Source organism: Chiloscyllium plagiosum, unplaced genomic scaffold (assembly GCF_037043375.1).
Source record: "Chiloscyllium plagiosum isolate Xiang-an unplaced genomic scaffold, Cpla_swu_hap1 HiC_scaffold_2, whole genome shotgun sequence".
NCBI lineage: Eukaryota > Metazoa > Chordata > Chondrichthyes > Orectolobiformes > Hemiscylliidae > Chiloscyllium > Chiloscyllium plagiosum.
The window spans coordinates 34,766,508-34,784,729 of NW_028270140.1; the positions used below are offsets into that span (position 1 = coordinate 34,766,508).

The window sequence follows — 18,222 nt, forward strand, 5'->3', positions numbered from 1 at the left end:
GTTCAACCTCCTCGTGGGAGCAAGAGGCAGCGCCGATACAGCCATCGATGTAGCGGAGGAAAAGGTGGGAGGTGGTGCCAGTGTAGCTGCGCAAGATGGACTGTTCTACATATCCTACGAAGAGGCAGGCATAGCTGGGGCCCATGCGGGTGCCCATGGCTACTCCTTTGGTTTGGAGGAAGTGGGAGGATTGGAAAGAGAAATTGTTCAGGGTGAGGACCAGTTCAGTCAGTCGAAGGAGGGTGTCAGTGGAAGGGTACTGGTTGGTACGGCGGGAAAGGAAGAAGCGGAGGGCTTTGAGTCCTTCGTGATGGGGGATGGAGGTGTACAGGGACTGGATGTCCATGGGGGTGAAGATAAGGCGTTGGGGACCGGGGAAGCAAAAATCATGGAGGAGGTGGAGGGCGTGGGTGGTGTCCCGAATGTAGGTGGGGAGTTCTCCGTGACTCCCTCGTCAGGTCCACACCCCTCCACCAACCCAACCTCCACTCCCAGCACCTTCCCTTGCAACCGCAAGAAATGCAAAGCTTGCGCCCACACCTCCCCCCTTACTTCCCTCCAAGGCCCCAAGGGATACTTCCATATCCGCCACAAATTCACCTGCACCTCCACACACATCATCTATTGCATCCGCTGCACCCGATGTGGACTCCTCTATATTGGGGAGACAGGCCGCCTATTTGCGGAACGTTTCTGGGACACCCGGACCAACCAACCCAACCACGCCGTGGCTCAACACTTCAACTCCCCCTCCCACTCCACCAAGGACATGCAGGTCCTTGGATTCCTCCATCGCCAGACCATAGCAACACAACGGTTGGAGGAAGAGCGCCTCATCTTCCGCCTAGGAACCCTCCAACCACAAGGGATGAACTCAGATTTCTCCAGTTTCCTCATTTCCCCTCCCCCCACCTTGTCTCAGTCAAATCCCTCAAACTCAGCACCGGCTTCCTAACCTGCAATCTTCTTCCTGACCTCTCTGCCCCCACCCCACTCCGGCCTATCACCCTCACCTTAACCTCCTTCCACCTATCGCATTTCCAACGCCCCTCCCCCAAGTCACTCCTCCCTAGCTTGTATCTTAGCCTGCTGGACCCACTTTCCTCATTCCTGAAGAAGGGCTTATGCCCGAAACGTCGATTCACCTGCTCCTTGGATGCTGCCTGACCTGCTGCGCTTTTCCAGCAACACATTTTCAGTACTGATTACTTACTTCAACATTGCCATTTGCAATACGAGGGGGATCTCCACACGATACGCGCTGGCAACTGGGCAGCTGCCCGCTCCATTCTCCACTGGCCTGGCACATCCGTTTCTTATTGCCTTTGACATAGAAGCCGGTGTTACAAGTGTATGCCACGATGGCACCGAAGCTGTAGTTGTGCCCGCTGACATGGCCCAGCTCAATGACTGGAGGCTCTCCACAGCGCACAGGGATACACTGTATGCTGAAAGGCGATGGATTCCATTCACCACCCCGGACACACTCAATGGAAGCTGAGGTGTTTAGTACGAAGCCTTCCTCACATTTATAAGTGACCTGGGAGCCAGCTGCGAATTTCTCCTTGCTGATAGTCTCCAGGATAGCGTAGGGCGCAAATGCTGGCTTCTTGCAGAAGTCTGCCACACAGTGGGGTGCAGCTTGGCCCTCAGGTGGTGCCCAGGCTCCTTGGGAATTGCAGACCAGCTGTGAGTTGCCTGAGATGCTATATCCATCCTTGCAGTAGTAAATGGCAATATCCCCATACAGCTGGTGGCTTGTATCAGGGAGGGCATAATCAATGTTCGGGGCTGGTCCACATGACACAGGAACACACTGTGTGGCACTCAAGCTCCACTCCCCATTGGCCAGGCACTTCTTACTTTCTGAACCGATCAATGTATAGCTGCAAGGAAAGAAGGGGAGATCAGAAAATAAGTTATATCGGATGCTGGAATCAATATGGTACCACTACAAGTAGAAGAACAATTTGCAATCACATAGCGCAATTAATAGCCCAAGTAAAACATCTTGAGGTACTTCACAGGGGTGTTAACAAATCATCAGCTTCCACTTTTTTTCCCCATGTCCTTTGATCCTGTTAGCTCTGAGACCTTTATTTCATTCCTTCTTGAAAACAGTCAATGTTTTGGCTTCAACAGCTTTCTGTGGGTAACCACTTTCTGGGTGAAGAAATTTCTCCTCATCTCTGTCCTAAATGGCCTACTCCATATCCTTAGATTGTGAACACTTTTTCTGGACTCCCCAGTCATCATGAACATTTTCCCTTTGTTTACCCTGTCCAGTCCTGTTGAAATTTTATTGGTTTCTATGAGATTCCCCCTCATTCAAAGTTTGTGCGAAGATTTGTAGCTCGGGTGCTCGTCGTTGTGGTTCTGTTCGCCGAGCTGGAAGTTTTTGTTGCAAACGTTTCGTCCCCTGGCTAGGCGACATCATCAGTGCTTGGGAGCCTCCTGCGAAGCGCTTCTTTGATGTTTCCTCCGGTGTTTATAGTGGTCTGTCCCTGCCGCTTCCGGTTGTCAGTTTCAGCTGTCCGCTGTAGTGGTTGGTATATTGGGTCCAGGTCGATGTGTTTGTTGATGGAGTTTGTGGATGAATGCCATGCCTCTAGGAATTCCCTGGCTGTTCTCTGTCTGGCTTGCCCTATGATAGTAGTGTTGTCCCAGTCGAATTCATGTTGCTTGTTGTCTGCGTGAATTCGACTGGGACAACACTACTATCATAGGGCAAGCCAGACAGAGAACAGCCAGGGAATTCCTAGAGGCATGGCATTCATCCACAAACTCCATCAACAAACACATCGACCTGGACCCAATATACCAACCACTACAGCGGACAGCTGAAACTGACAACCGGAAGCGGCAGGGACAGACCACTATAAACAGTGGAAGAAACATCAAAGAAGCGCTTCGCAGGAGGCTCCCAAGCACTGATGACGTCGCCTAGCCAGGGGACGAAACGTTTGCAACAAAAACTTCCAGCTCGGCGAACAGAACCACAACATTCCCCCTCATTCTTCCAAATTCCTGTGTATTTAGGCCTAACTGACCCAGTCTTTCTTCATATATCAGTCCTATCATCTCAGGAATCAAACTGGTAAATCTTTCTTGCATTCCATCCATAGCCAAGATATCATTACTCAGATAAAGAAACCAAAACTGCTCACAATACTCCAGGTGTGGTATCACAAAGTCTCTGCAGCAAGACATCCCTGCCTTGTACTCAAATACTTCCACTACGAAGGCCAACATACCATTTGCCTTCTTCACCACCTGCTGGGTCTGCATGGTTACTTTTGGTGACTGGTGTACAAGAACATCCAGGTTTCATTGCACCTTTTCCCTTCTCAAGCTATCACCATTCAGATAATAATCTACCTTCCTCTTTCTGCTGACAAAGTGGTTAACCTCACATTTTTCCACATTATTCCTTATCTGCCATGCAGTTGCCCATTCAGCTTGTCCTAATCGCACTGAAATTTCTCTGCATCCCCTTCATAGTTCACCTGCCCACCCACTTTTGTGTCTTGTGCAAACTTGAAGATATTACATCTAGTTCCCTCAATTAAATCATTAGTATATTTTGAGAATAGCTGGGGTCCAAACACTGATCCCTGGGGTACACTGCCAGTCACTGCCTGCTACTCAGAAAATGACCTGGTTCTTCCTCCTCTTAGTTTCCTGCCTGTCGGAACACAACCCCTAGTTGAATGTGCATTAACTTTACATGCTAATCTCTTGGGTGGGGGCTCATCCTCCTTGTAATCAGTGCCCATGTTCACACCAGGAGCCTATTGGACAAAGGTTCCTCCAGTGTTAAATTCTGGATTGCAATACCTACCTCAGTCACAGTCACACTCCCCTGTCCCTTTTCACAATTAAAATTATTGTAATTAATTAAAGAGGTGTGGTTAGCACTGCTGCCTCCCAGTGCCAGGGACCTGGGTTTGATTCTAACTTTGGGCGACTATTTTTATGCAGATTGCACATTCTCATTGTGTCTGTTCGGGATTCCGCTGGGTGCTCCAGTTTTCTCCCACAGTCAAAAAATGAGCATGTTACGTGGATTGGCCATGCTAAATTGCCCTGTAATGCCCAGTGATGTGCAGGCTAGGTGGTTTTAGCCATGGTAAATGTGGGGTTACGGGAATAGGGAAAGGGGGTGGTCTGGGTGGGATACTCTGTGGAGGGACTGTGCAGACTCCATTGGCTGAATGGTGTCTACCTGCACTTTAGGAATTCTATGATTTTATGACTACTTCCTGAAACATGTTGTCCAGGTACCTCTCCCTGATATGTTGCAGCGTCTCCAGCTGGTATACAGCTCATCTGCTCTGAGTTGAAGTTCCTCAAGTGGCCAACTCTTGCTGTAAATGTGGTCACCATGGATCACTTCAGCATCCACACACTCTCTTGCTGTCATAGGCCACTCCTTTGGCTCTTGCCCATACCTCTAACTGCAACCAGACTGGGACAATTGGAGCCCCCTTCCCTAACCCAGTATACAGGTCACTCTGTTTCCCAGTCAGAAACTAAGCACCGCTTTTTTGCCTGATGGGTGAGGCAAATGATTGGGAATGTGGTAGGCTGAAGCCATTAAGTGGCTACTGATTGACACATTACAGTGTCTTAATTGTCAAAAAGAAGTCCCTAGAGGTCCTTCTCACCCAACAATCAATTGCTGAGCTGGTGAGAAGGGATTGAGTTTCTCTTCAGGGCAAACTCGCACAATTATTTCTCCATCCCGCAATTTGCCATCTCCAGTGAGGCTTAGTTCCTTCTAAAATACTCCACAATTTAAGCAGCATGTGTGGAGAGAGAAGCTGGGTTAATGGTCGGGATTTTACTGCAGGTCTTGGGATCTTGACTTCAGGAGCGAGCCTTGAAACTGCACTTATAGGCAGCTGCCTAATTTTCTGGGATACAGTCTCCTAATCAGCCTGCTCCACACTTGTCTCCTGAGGGCCAAGAGGGTTGGAGCCAAGCAGCTCCATAGGGAGAGGTGGGCACTGCCGCAGCACATCAGAGACTACAAGGGCACTAACTATCACAGGGGGCTGTATATAAAACTTCCAAAGCTGGAGGGATATAGGATGGAAAGGAAACTGCCTCCCAGGATAGAACGCAGCTCTGATTGCAGATTTTCACCCACATGCCCCTGTCATTGCAGCACAAAGCCTTCATCTCTGACCGACCCCTGGCTGTGATGCAAGGAGGCCAATTCCAATGGACTGTTGGTCTCCACAAGCAGCAGGTGCCACTCCACTGGCGGCACGGTGGTGCAATAGTTAGCACTGCTGCCTCACAGCGCCAGAGGCCCGGGTTCAATTCCCACCTCAGGCGACTGACTGTTTGGAGTTTGCACATTCTCCCCGTGTTTGCGTGGGTTTCCTCTGGGTGCTCCGGTTTCCTCCCACAGTCCAAAGATATGCAGATTAGGTGAATTGGCCATGCTAAATTGCCCATAGTGTTAGGTGAAGGGGTAAATGTAGGGGAATGGGTCTGGGTGGGTTGCACTTCGGGGGTTGGGTGTGGATTTGTTGGGCCGAAGGGCCTGCTTCCACGCTGTAAATAATCTAAAGACCATTCCTTATTTGGGAGGTAATCGCTCTAATTGGCTGCCTCTGTGCCGCTGAAGTCATCCTGTGTGGTTTTCGCTGTTTCTGGCCTCCTCATCTCCACAGGCTGTGGAAAATCCAGCTGAATGTTTTTGTTAACATTGCATCAAATGCCTGAACTCTGTTCCTCTCCATTGCGGTTGCTTGAGTTGTTTACTGCGTTTATTTGAAAGCCACCTTTGCTTATGATTCTTTTTAAATTTTTGCCTTTTGAGAAGCATACAGAAGCCTATGTTTTGATATAATTATGGTTTAAGGCTGTAAAATGTAAGTAGGGCATTCAGACTATTAAGTCTGCTCTGATGAGATTCCTGATGAAGGGCTTATGCCTAAATTTTCCTGCCTTTTCCCCATTTTCTGGGTTTCCTTAGTGATCAAAAATCTATCCCAGCCTTGAATACACTCAATTACCCAACCTCTACACCCCTCAGTGGTAAAGAATTTCACAGATTAGAAATCATCTGGTTCATTAATGCCCTTTCGGGAAAGAAACTGCCATCTTTACATGGTCTGGCCTACATGTGACTCCAGACTCACAGCAATGGTCAATTAGGGATAGAGAATAAATCCTGGCCTCACCAGTGATGCCCACATCCTGTGAATGAATATTAATATATATATATTTATAATATATTCAGTCAATCATCCAAAGTTTATATGTGGTCCAATTATTTACACATTTACCATTGGTGCATGAAGGTAACATTAATTGAATTCTGTTTTATCAGTTAAAAGACAGAGAATAGGAAGCATTTCTTCATTGAAATTCCTAGATTCGAATGTGTTTTTAGGGACCTTAGTGATTTAAAAGTGCATAAATGAATGCAAGATGGCTCAGTAGTTGGCACTGCTGCCTCACAGCGCCAGGGATCCAGGTTACATTCCAGCCTCAGGCGAATATCTGTGTGGAGTTTGCACATTCTCCCTGTATTTGCGTGGGGTTCCCTGGGGTGCTGTGCTTTCCTCCCGTAATCCAAAAATGTGCAGGTTAGGTGGATTAGCGATGGGAAATGCAAGGTAGGAGGGTGAGTCTGGGTGGGATTCTCTTGTGTGGGGCTGCTGTAGGGATTCTATCTATTAAATTGTGTACTCCTGACTATAGGAGGATGAGTGGTTGATCAGATTGATATGTTTAAAACCTTAAAACATTCACCAGTGTAAATATGGAGAACTGATTTTGGATGATAGCGAAATTTAGAGCAATGGGGCAGAACCTTAGGGACAGATCATCTCAAATGGGAGTCTGGAAGCACACTTTCATACAAAGGATACTAGAAAACTCTCTCCTACAAGAAGGATGCTGCGGCTCATTGGGAGCTTTGAAGACCAATAGATTTTGTAGTGTAGAGTTTTACATCAGATATGTGGCTCAGAAACAGACCATTCAGATCAACCAGTCCGTGCTATGTTTTAAATTCTATGCAAGCCACGTTCCTCATCTAAGTCTATCTATGTAAGCCATCCCCCCACTCCATATCCTTCTCCTTGTACAATTGTCGAGGGTCCCTTTAAACAGATCTATGCTATTCACCACAACCACTCCTTGTGCTAGCAAGATGCACATTCTCACTGCTCTTTGTGAATAGCAATTTCTTCTAAGTTCCCTATTGGACTTCTTGGTGACCATCTATTGCTAGCATCTAATTCTGATTTTCCCCACAACCATGAAAATTCTCTTTGTTTTCACTGTGTCAATATTTACGTAACTTTAAAAATCTTTAAGTCATCCTTCAAGTCCAATTTTATCAAGAGGAAAGAGACCCAGCCTGTCAATCCTTTCCTCATATTTATCTGTCTCGGGATGCCAAAGGATATGCCGTTGAGGCAGCCGGATTAAATTGAGGTTACAGAGCCTAAATTAATAGTGGATCAAGCTCAAAGACCAGAATAGACTCATCCTGTACCTAACCTCTAACATTGGTGATATGGAGCAAGATTTGAGAAAAGATCTTACCCTTCCTTGCAGCCATAGGAAATCGAGCTTCCAAAGGTGAAGTTATTTCCGATAATGAAAGCATTGGGAAGTGTTGGTGGAGGCTCACAGGATATGATCTCACACACTGGTGCAGTGCCATTCCATTGGCCGGTGCTGTTACAGGTTAGTGTCGATGGTCCCTGCAACCTTCAGTGAGTCAAAAGAGATTAAAAGGAGCTACAAGTGTAACATATCGGATTGTCAGATTCATATGATGACATGGATTTAATACAATGCCTTAGCATTATGAAACACATCAATGTGTTTAATAGGAGAATAATAAAACTTTATTTGACATTGTGCACCATTAAGAGGCATTAGAAAGGAAATCAAAAGCGTGGTCAAGAGATTAAAGGAGGAGAGAGGTGGCAGGGCCGAAATGTTGAAGCATTTAAAATAGGAATGTGCAAGATATTAAATTTGGAGGAGTGCAGATATTTTGGAGATCAGCATACTGCATCAAAACCCTAGAAAGGAATAAGTTTACTATTCACGCTCAAGGTTAACTTACTGATAGCCACTGTTGCACGTGTATGAAACTGTAGAAAGGTATGTGATCCCATTCAAGTCGTATCTACCACTGTCAGTATCCTGTGGGGTAGGGCACATCAGAGGTTCACAAGTAGGTGTTTCATGACTCCAACTACCATTTGCTAAACAAGAGATTTCTGCTGCTCCAGACAACACATATCCCTTATTGCAACTATAAAAAGGAAGAAAAGTAGCATTTATTCTTTGTGTAGGAAAGGATAGATAAATAAAAAAAAACTTTGGCAAACTTTCAATGGAATTATATTGAATTTTTAAGCATGGAAACAGGCCATTTGGGTTAACAGGTCTATTTCAGTGTTTAAAATCCATATTACCCTCCTCCAGTCTCTCCTCCTAACAGCATGTCCTTCTATTTTCCTTCATTTGTATAGCAAACCTGCCCTTAAATACCTCAAATGCTGTGCACCTCACCTCTTCCTTGTGATATTCCTCTGTTAAGCAAATACTTCAAGATTGATTAAGCTCAAAGAATAGAAAACTTTAACTATTACAGTGTAATCCATCGATGTCTGAAAAGCTTCAACACAGGATACCTGGCTGACATGTTCAATATTACTTTTCCTCACATTAATATGTGGTAATCAACAAAGCAAATAATCAAATGTCAAAAAAAAACATACACCACACCACTGAGGAACAGAATTAATGATCAGGCAAATTGGTTGTGTGACTCCCCATAAAAAAAAGAATATTTAATTTATGATAATTCTGATGTTACATGCTGTGAAGATTCTGTATTGGCCCAAATATTTGCAGCCAAACAGAATCCAGAATCGAAATGGAGAGACTCCAGCTAGACATATTAAAGAGTTACTGAGGCTGAGACTTATGGAAGATTTGGTCATCATTCCCTTCTCGTGAGTTAGCTCACAATGAGCTGAGGCAATGCCAGATGTGCAGCCATTTGCTTCAGTTCTTTGGGGTGCACTTTGGTTCATGTTACCAGTAGATGCTGATCTGCAACATGGTTGTACAAGCTTGGGCAGGGGCTGGAAATTTGGTTGAGTTTGAATGTGATGGTACCAGAAAGGAACAGCTTACTGACCTATTTGACATTTAAGTCCATAAATGAGGTGGACTCAACTTGAACTGAAAACGATGGGAAAATTAATGAGAAACTAACTAAAGAGGGCACTGCATTGCCAAATCATGACTTAAACTGGATGTGGGAGTGGGGCATTGTGACTCAGGGTCTTCTGTCATTTCAGAATGGAGCTTGGGTTGAGCTCAAACCTCAGTGAAAGGAGATTGGGAACTATTCACCCTGTTCCAATGATCCAGCAGGCCAGGCAAGCTTCTGATGTGAAGCTCCAGAGACATAAATTGTTATACATTCAGCCTGGGATATTTAGAATTAGAACTGCATGAGCTGTTAAAGAAGAATTTTTATAATTTACTCTTCTCTTTATGGCATACTCCAAATGACACTTATCCCATATTTAATGATAGCACCATCTCTGGCATTTCATGCTGCTTTTGACCTAATTGAGGGAAAGTGATGCAATCAATAATGATTGACTTGAGAACACTACCCTGTGGAATCCCTGAAGCAATGTCCTAAGATTAGGCTGATTGAGTTTCAACAACCGCAACCAATCTCCTTTATGCTCGGCATGACTGCAGTCAGTGGAGAGTTGTCCAACACTTCCTCCCACCACCAATTCCCATTGACGTCAACTTTACAAGGCTGTGAGGAAGGTGTCAAGAATGGATGGAAAGAAGAGGAATCTTCTTTAAAAGATCTTTTAGTACCTGTACACCACCTTTTCACCAAAGGTGAATTCAGTCCCTTCAGTTGTACCATTTGTTGGAATACCAGGTATCCCACAGGATCGAGCTAGGAAAAGAAAATTCACATTGCCATAAACAAACAACAACATAACAGTGCTAAAATTCAAGTGTATAATATGGATACAACTGTACTCAGATCAGAAAAGCAAATGGGGATGTATGATGGTCTTCACCAAAAATGTGAAATGAGGGACTATACATTTGCACCTCCTCTTACACTCTGCCACCTCTTTCCAATGGACTTCAATGGAAAGTTAATCATACAGGGTTTAAAACTCTTCGTCCATTCACTATTGTCTATTCTGCACTTTCAATGAAGATCAAGTTCCCCCAAACCCCTCACCATATATCTGGAAGCATCCATCATTAGTCCAAACTTGAAACAAGTAAATATACCTTGTTAATTTGTTATGATTTTCAGAATATGTTTGATTTGGGAATTAATTTTCAATACACAACTTGCATAATTTCCTATGGCATTTATACTGAAGCTACTGAGAGCAGGAACTGTGGGACCTTTGGTATAGACTGATGAACAACCCTGGTTCAGTCCACAAACATGTCACAGGATACTCCAAATTGTCAAGCTCCCAGTTGAGAAGCTAATGATCTGGCTCTCCTTTTTTATTCACCCATCCCCTTGGTTGGTTGAAACAGGCTTAATTTAAAAAGAATCCCTCTCTTGAGGATATCTTTCTCCCAGACCTAAATAAATTGATGTTTTGAATGGAGCCAATTTAATCAGGCTGAGTTCAGTAAACAAAACGTTGCGTTTAAAAGAACATAGAACATTACAGCGCAGTACAGGCCCTTCGGCCCTCGATGTTGCGCCGACCAGTCATACCAATCTGAAGCCCATCTAACCTACACTATTCCATGTACATCCATATGCTTGTCCAATGAGGACTTAAATGCACTTAAAGTTGGCGAATCTACTACCGTTGCAGGCAAAGTATTCCATACACTTACTACTCTCTGAGTAAAGAAACCACCTCTGACATCTGTCCTATATCTATCACCCCTCAATTTAAAACTATGCCCCCTCGTGCTCGCCATCACCATACTTGGAAAAAGGCTCTCCCTGTCCACCCTATCTAACCCTCTGATGATCTTATATGTCTCTATTAAGTCACCTCTCAACCTTCTTCTCTCCAATGAAAACAGCCTCAAGTCCCTCAGCCTTTCCTCGTAAGACCTTCCCTCCATATCAGGCAACATCCGAGTAAATCTCCTCTGCACCCTTTCCAAAGCTTCCACATCCTTCTTATAATATGGTGACCAGAACTGTGCACAATACTCCAAGTGCGGCCGCACCAGAGTTTGTATAGCTGTTGCATAACCTCTTAGTTCCCTCTATTAATAAAAGCTAAAACACTGTATGCATTCTTAACAACCCTGTCAACGTGGGTGGCAACTTTCAAGGATCTGTGTACCTGGACACCGGGATCTCTCTGCTCATCTACACCACCAAGAATCTTACCATTAGCCCAGTACTTTGCATTCCAGTTACTCCGACCAAAGTGAATCACCTCACACTTGTCCGCATTAAACTCCATTTGCCACCTCTCAGCCCAGCTCTCTGTAACCTACAACATCCTTCGTCACTATCCACAACTCCACCAACCTTAGTGTAGTGTGCAAATTTACTAACAAACCCTTCTATGCCCTCATCCAGATCGTTTATAAAAATGACGAACAGCAGTGGACCCAACACTGACCCTTGCGGTACACCACTAGTAACTGGACTCCAGGATGAACATTTCCTATCAACGCCCACCCTCTGTCTTCTTTCAGCAAGCCAATTACTGATCCAAACTGCTATATCTCCCACAATCCCATTCCTCCGCATTTTGTACAATAGCCTACTGTGGGGAACCTTATCGAATGCCTTGCTGAAATCCATACACACCATATCAACTGGTTTACTCTCATCTACCTGTTTGGTCACCTTCTCAAAGAATTCAATAATGTTTGTGAGGCATGACCTACCCTTCACAAAACTGTGCTGACTATCCCTAATCAAATTATTCTTTTCTAGATGATTATAAATCCTATCTCTTATAACCTTTTCCAACACTTTACCAGCAACCGAGATAAGGCTCACTGGTCTATAATTACCAGGATTGTCTCTACTCCCCTTCTTGAACAGGGGAACCACATTTGCTATCCTCCAGTTTTCTGGCACTATTCCTGTAGACAGTGACGATTTAAAAATCAATGTCAAAGGCTCAGTAATCTGCTCCCTGGCTTCCCAGAGGATCCTAGGATAAATCCCATCTGACCCAGGGGACTTATCTATTTTCACACTCTGCAGGATTTCTAATACCTCTTCCTTGTGAACCTCATTCCTACCTAGTCTAATAGCCTGTATCTTAGTATTCTCCGAGTTTATCAAATACTAATGTGAGAGAAAATAATAATGCATTTCATGTGTCTTGACTCAAGAGGATGTAGGTACAGAATTCGGGATGATAGGAGAGGTCTGGATGTCGTAGAAACTGTTCATGGCAAAAGTCAAAACTGAGATGGGACAGATTTAAAGAGATTTGAAGACTTTGGAAATGTGAGATGAGAAAATTTCTCGCACAAGTGATTTGCATTTGGAACATGTTGCTAGGAAGTGTGGTGGAAGCAGGTTCAACTGAAGAATTCAAGAGGGCGTTAAATAATTATTTGAATAGAAACAATGTGCAAAGGTACAAGGAATTGGCAGGAGAATAGCACTGATTATGATGCTTATTAGATAGCTGCCATAGTCACAATGAGCTGAATGGTTTCCTTCTGCACCATAATACTTGATTAAATCATGTTTCTTGCCTACATTGCTGTCTCTTTTTCCCTCATGGTCTGACTCTGAAAGATTTGCAGATGTTTTCAGTCTAGTTGATAGTACATTTCTCCCATTGAAGCTTCCTCAATATCTTTCAGGTGCAATATTCCAGGGCTTCTTTCCAAAAATGATTGTATTTACATCCAGAGTGAGTTTTTGGCTCCACGTTTTAAAGAAAAACTACATGTTGCAATTAAAAGTTCAAATGAGTGACAGTGTTACAATCTGTGGTCATGGCACCCTCTCAACGTAGATAGCACCTAAACTGCTGAGTACTTCCAATATTTTCTTTCCTTGATTTCAAGTGGCATCTTGTTACCAGGGTTGTTTAATCAAGTAAGATTAGGGTGGTGCTGAAAAAGCACAGCAGGTCAGGCAGCATCCGAGGAGCAGGAAAATCGACATTTCGGGCAAAAACCCTTCATTGGGAAGGGATCAGGATTCCTGATGAAGGGCTTTTGCCCAAAACATTGATTTTCCTGTTCCTCGGATGCTGCCTGACCTGCGGTACTTTTTCAGCACCACTCTAATCTTGACTCTGATCTCCAGCATCTGCAGTACCCACCTCCACCTTGTATAATCAAGCAGCCAAAGATGCTGTTATGAAAGATCCAATTATGTGGGGGCTTGGATTCAAACCAAATACTGCCAGACGTTTTGACTGGGTTTATTTTAACTCTCCTTCAAAAATGGAAATTAATGCTAATCATTCATCTTTGTGAAATCTGTGATTGTTAGGTCTTTGCCAACCAAAGGTACTGGATAATCAGCTATATTAAATTTCAGGCACAATCTCATTGAATGACAGCAGCATGTTCAAGTGGCTAAATGGCTTCAGTCTGTTCCTGCATCCACCACTAAGAGTGTTTAACTTTGGTTTTACATCATATTCACTATATTCAATGTTTTTTTGGACATTCTTTAACTGTTTCCATAACCATCTCCCATTTCCACATTTCTCTTTTTACTTACCCTTTTTTTGCCTTACATTCTATCAGGTCACAGAATTTTCCATTTGGCTCTTTCCCTTTTATCTCTGGCTTTACATTTACTTAAAATCATAAAAACCCCTGGCGTGGAAGGAGGCCATTTGGTCCACCGTGCCTGTGCCTGGCTCCAACATCCCCAATTTTAAATCGTCATCCTGTACATCCTTCAACTCTCTTGTAAAAGGACTGTAGAAATCAACTTGCACTACCATTGCAGATACCATTGGATCCTGATCATTTGTGGGTGAAATATTTCTCATCTGCCCATTAGAGTCCAATGATTTTAAGTCAATGACACCTAGTTACTGGCCTACCTGTCAATTGGAATACTTTTCTCTATACCTACTCCATCAAAGCAACTCAGCAAATGTTACACCTCTATCAGGCCACCTTTTGCCCCTCTTTGCTACATACATAACAGTTTTAGTTTCAAATAGCTGAAAAACCAATCCTTAACAGGTATCTTCCTTTTCTGATGCAGGCTCATTGACTGAAACCTGAAATTTATTGCACTCTCCACAATGCAGCCTAAACTGCTGAGCTTTTCCAATCTTTTTCTATGTTTATACCCTATTGATACAGCCTTGCTGAAACTGCCTAGAACTAAACTCTGTGCAGATGCTGCTAAATTGCTTTTATGGATCTCCTCCAAAATGTTTAGAGATTACTAGAAACAAAGTTCACTCACTGGAAACATGTGAATTAAATCAGAAATGTGTCCTGGAAAGCTTGAAAACTGGCTGTGATTCAGCTGTGGTTCGGCTCCATTTAAGCTCAAAACAAGATGTCATACATCAGTCAAATTCTTACATGATCTAAAATCTGCTTCCTGAAAAGGGTTTGGAAACCAATTCAATTTCTAATTTCAAACATTCAAATACATCAACAAGGTGGGGTTTAGGGAAGACTGATGAAAATGCTTCTTTAGTGCTAGCGGGAGTTTTAGCATAGATTTTGTTCTTAAATCTCTGCAGTTGGACTTGAAGCCAAAATCTGTACAGCAAGAATGTCACCCACATAGTCACAACTGATAGTACAGTGCATCTGGATGGGGACAATATAGGAAGGGTTTAAAGGGATATGGGCCAAGTGCTAGCAAATGGACTGGATCAATTGAAGATATCTGATTGGTGCAGATGAGTTGGACCAAAAGGTCTGTTTCTGTGCTGTACAACTCTATGACTCTAATGCATTAAATGGAGTGTGTTTTCCACCATCACTTCATTTGCTGCTCCTCAACTGATGCTTGTAAGGTTCCTAGAATCTATTTACTCCTTGTCCTTACTCAACACTTGGTCTTTAGGGAAATTTTCATTACATTTTCATCTGTCCATGCTGCTCCTAGGCTTGTTGAGTTTATCATTCTACTTTATATCTTACCATGAACTTTTGAAAGAGTTTTATTCTTCTGAAATGTAAACACTGGCACCTTTACATAGACTTAAGATTTGGGGTAAGGCATGCTGGGGGAAAATGAAGAAGACCATGGCTTAATGCAGCAAATGGTAATAACAGGGAGCTCTATAATATGAGGGTGGTGGAAGTGGAGACAATCAATGGTTACAAAATGAAATTAACTGAGCACTTGAGGGAAAAATACTTGCAGGGCTGTGTAGACAGAGTGGGAGTGACTGGATTACTCTGTATGCTTATACAATATAGAGAGAAAATACAACCATCTTGTTTTGTGTATACACACCCTATGATTCAGTTTGTAAATTGTACACCTCGTTATGGTATCTCCCTGGAGGTAAACATGATGAAACTAATGGTATCTTACAAAAGTAGTCCATTCGATCCATTGAACAGAATCTTTCAAGTATGCAACTCTCACCAGCAGCATTGTCTTCGTTTGGACTTACTAAGTTTGTTACAAAAGGCATAATGAAACTGACACCATGTCATTTTCAGATGTATTGAGTGTCTGTTGTTTGACACATTTTAATAGCCATTTTCATCAATTACCTATTAAAATTACTAATTTATTGCATTGGAATTTATTTTACCTGAACTCATGTTTAAACTTCACTTTTCTGAAAGTGAAGATTAGTGTACTAACCCTAACTAATTAATTCACTCCTCCATGCAGGCCAGATTCCCATTTCAGTACCTAACAACTGGCACACCCCCTTTGCCTACACCCAGCCTAAACAAGGGAGAAATTGAAATGTGGATTCCCCCCCAATCTAAGCAGAAGTTTTGAACAACCCAGTTTTAGACAGGACTTGCATAAAATAAGGACTAAGTCTGCCGTGGAAGCAAACACCGACTTGACCATGTGACTATGACATGCAATTCAGCTTCCTCATTAATGTATTCAAGATGCATAATAATGGAAAAAAACTGGGTAACTGATCACCTAATGCTTTCCATATAGATTCCAGCACTTACTAACAGCCAACATCAAAGTTAATTGACTGGAATTTCAATATTGGGTTTTCCTTGCTCAAAATAAACTATTCTCACTATCCGTTGAATTACTTACAACTGACAGCTCAAAGCTAAAGGTAATTTGATCTAACTAATGATGTCAAGTTCCTCCCTTCCTATTTGATTTTGACAAATTACTGTACTCATTTCTCCCTTGTGTGTTTATCCAATTTCCTTTAAATGTATCTATGTTCACTTTAGACATGCCTTATGGCTTGGAGTTCTATATTCTATTCACTCTCAGTAAAAAGGCTCTCCTGAATTTCTTACCGGATTTACTAATGATGATTTCACATTGGCAATCGCAACAATTGGGCACCTTCCTCAAGGAAAGAACTCCTATTGTGCCAAATCCTTTCATAATTTTAAAGATCTCAAGCAGATCATCATCTCTCGGGCTCTCAGTTCTGGTACTAACCTTGAAATCAGTTTCTCCCCCCTCTTTTCCAATGTCTTTCATAACAACAGGTTGTGAGTCTGGTTACACACCTTGGCAGTGAGGCAGTGTATGACTCCACAGTCCATCCTCTAGACATGTGATGGTCTCAGTGCCATTTAGTTGGTATCCTTCTTCACAAGAAAAGGTCACCTGACCTCCAACAAAGTGCACGTCACCCAGAGCCAATCCATGAGTGGGTCTCCCAGGATCTTTACAACTAATTGGATCTGAGGAAGAGTGAAATAAAGGAATTGAGCTTTTTCTAGACTGAATCACATTCAACTGACATTACAGAAACAGGCCATTCAGCCCAACTGACTCATGCTGGTATTCATGCACCACTCCTCCCTTCCTCAACTCAAACAACATACACTTCTATTCCTTTTTTGCTCCTATACTTACTTACCTTCCCTGAAATGTATCATTGTGTTCACCTCAAATAGTTCCTGGGGTGGCACATTAGCACTGTACACTGAATGAAGAGGTTTTTACATGGTATTAAATTTCCACACAGATTCAGGAAATAAATGCAAGTTGAGTAGGATGAAATTTTTCAGCTTATTGTTTGGCCTTTTTGAAGCAAAATTGTCACCTGCATTAAATTTCATTACAACATTTCAACTAGTGTACTAACCCTAACTAATTAATTCACTCCTCTATGCAGGCCAGATTCCCATTTCAGTACCTAACAAAAGTTGTACAGCAACACTGAATTTATTCTCTTTCCCTGGCTGTTTATTGTAAAGAGGGTCCTTTTTAAGAAAATAAAATGATCACTTCATGACCATTGACCAACTCAGTAAAAGTAATTTGTTTCTAATGTGTAATGGTGTGTAATCCAGAGACTGGGAATTGAAATACTAGCAGGAGAAATAGATTTTGATAAAATAAGCAAACATGTTGCCATATTGCCAAAAAATAAAACCCAACTACTTCACTAATTTCTTTCGGAGAAGAGAACCCGGCAGCCTCTGCCACCTTATCTGGACCCGGATTACATGTGACTCCAGTCCCACTAACAGGACTAACTCATGGTACCCTCAGATCAGTTTGGAATGAGTAATATATACAGCCTGAAAGCCTGTTAGCTGTGTACACTACCTTTAAGAAAGTTCATTTTTAAGGATTCCATGTATGCTGTGTCCACAATGTTGTGACTTTTCCTGCTGGTTAGTCTGTTCTGAGTTTGAAAGCGACACACACTGATATCAGTTGGTTTGCTTGAAAACTTAAATTGTTTTAAGCAATCTAATCCACAGATTTAATCAAACCCTGGTGAATGATCAATTATTAGTCCATTATCATTAAACACAATAATGTCAACTGTACCAGTGCAGTTTTTTCCATCGCCAGTGTACGGAGGCCTGCAGGTGCAAGTGTAGGACCCAACAGTATTGATGCATTCAGACCTTGTGTCACAATCTGACCCTAAAGCACATTCATCAAGATCTGAAAACAACAGACAATAATGATTTTTATTAATAAGAGTGAGTCTATCATTAATGAATGACACATGCAGGGTATGATATGCATCGGATCTTTTAATGCAGGAAATGATAAGAGTATAAACACAGTGACATCACAAACTAACCTGTGAT

General features: G+C 42.8%; 1 protein-coding gene across 2 annotated transcripts in view; it reads right to left on the reverse strand.

The window, feature by feature from the left end:
* svep1 (sushi, von Willebrand factor type A, EGF and pentraxin domain containing 1) overlaps positions 1 to 18,222 on the reverse strand; it is a 241,255-nt gene that overhangs the window by 65,879 nt on the left and 157,154 nt on the right. For both annotated transcript variants that reach the window (XM_043716221.2, XM_043716218.2), the window contains exons 32-37: positions 17,954 to 18,073; positions 16,675 to 16,851; positions 9,898 to 9,982; positions 8,105 to 8,296; positions 7,573 to 7,740; positions 1,214 to 1,886 (exon numbers count right to left, since the gene is read on the reverse strand). In XM_043716221.2, the coding sequence (XP_043572156.2) occupies positions 1,214 to 1,886; positions 7,573 to 7,740; positions 8,105 to 8,296; positions 9,898 to 9,982; positions 16,675 to 16,851; positions 17,954 to 18,073 (1,415 nt within the window). The remainder of the gene's footprint in view (positions 1 to 1,213; positions 1,887 to 7,572; positions 7,741 to 8,104; positions 8,297 to 9,897; positions 9,983 to 16,674; positions 16,852 to 17,953; positions 18,074 to 18,222) is intronic.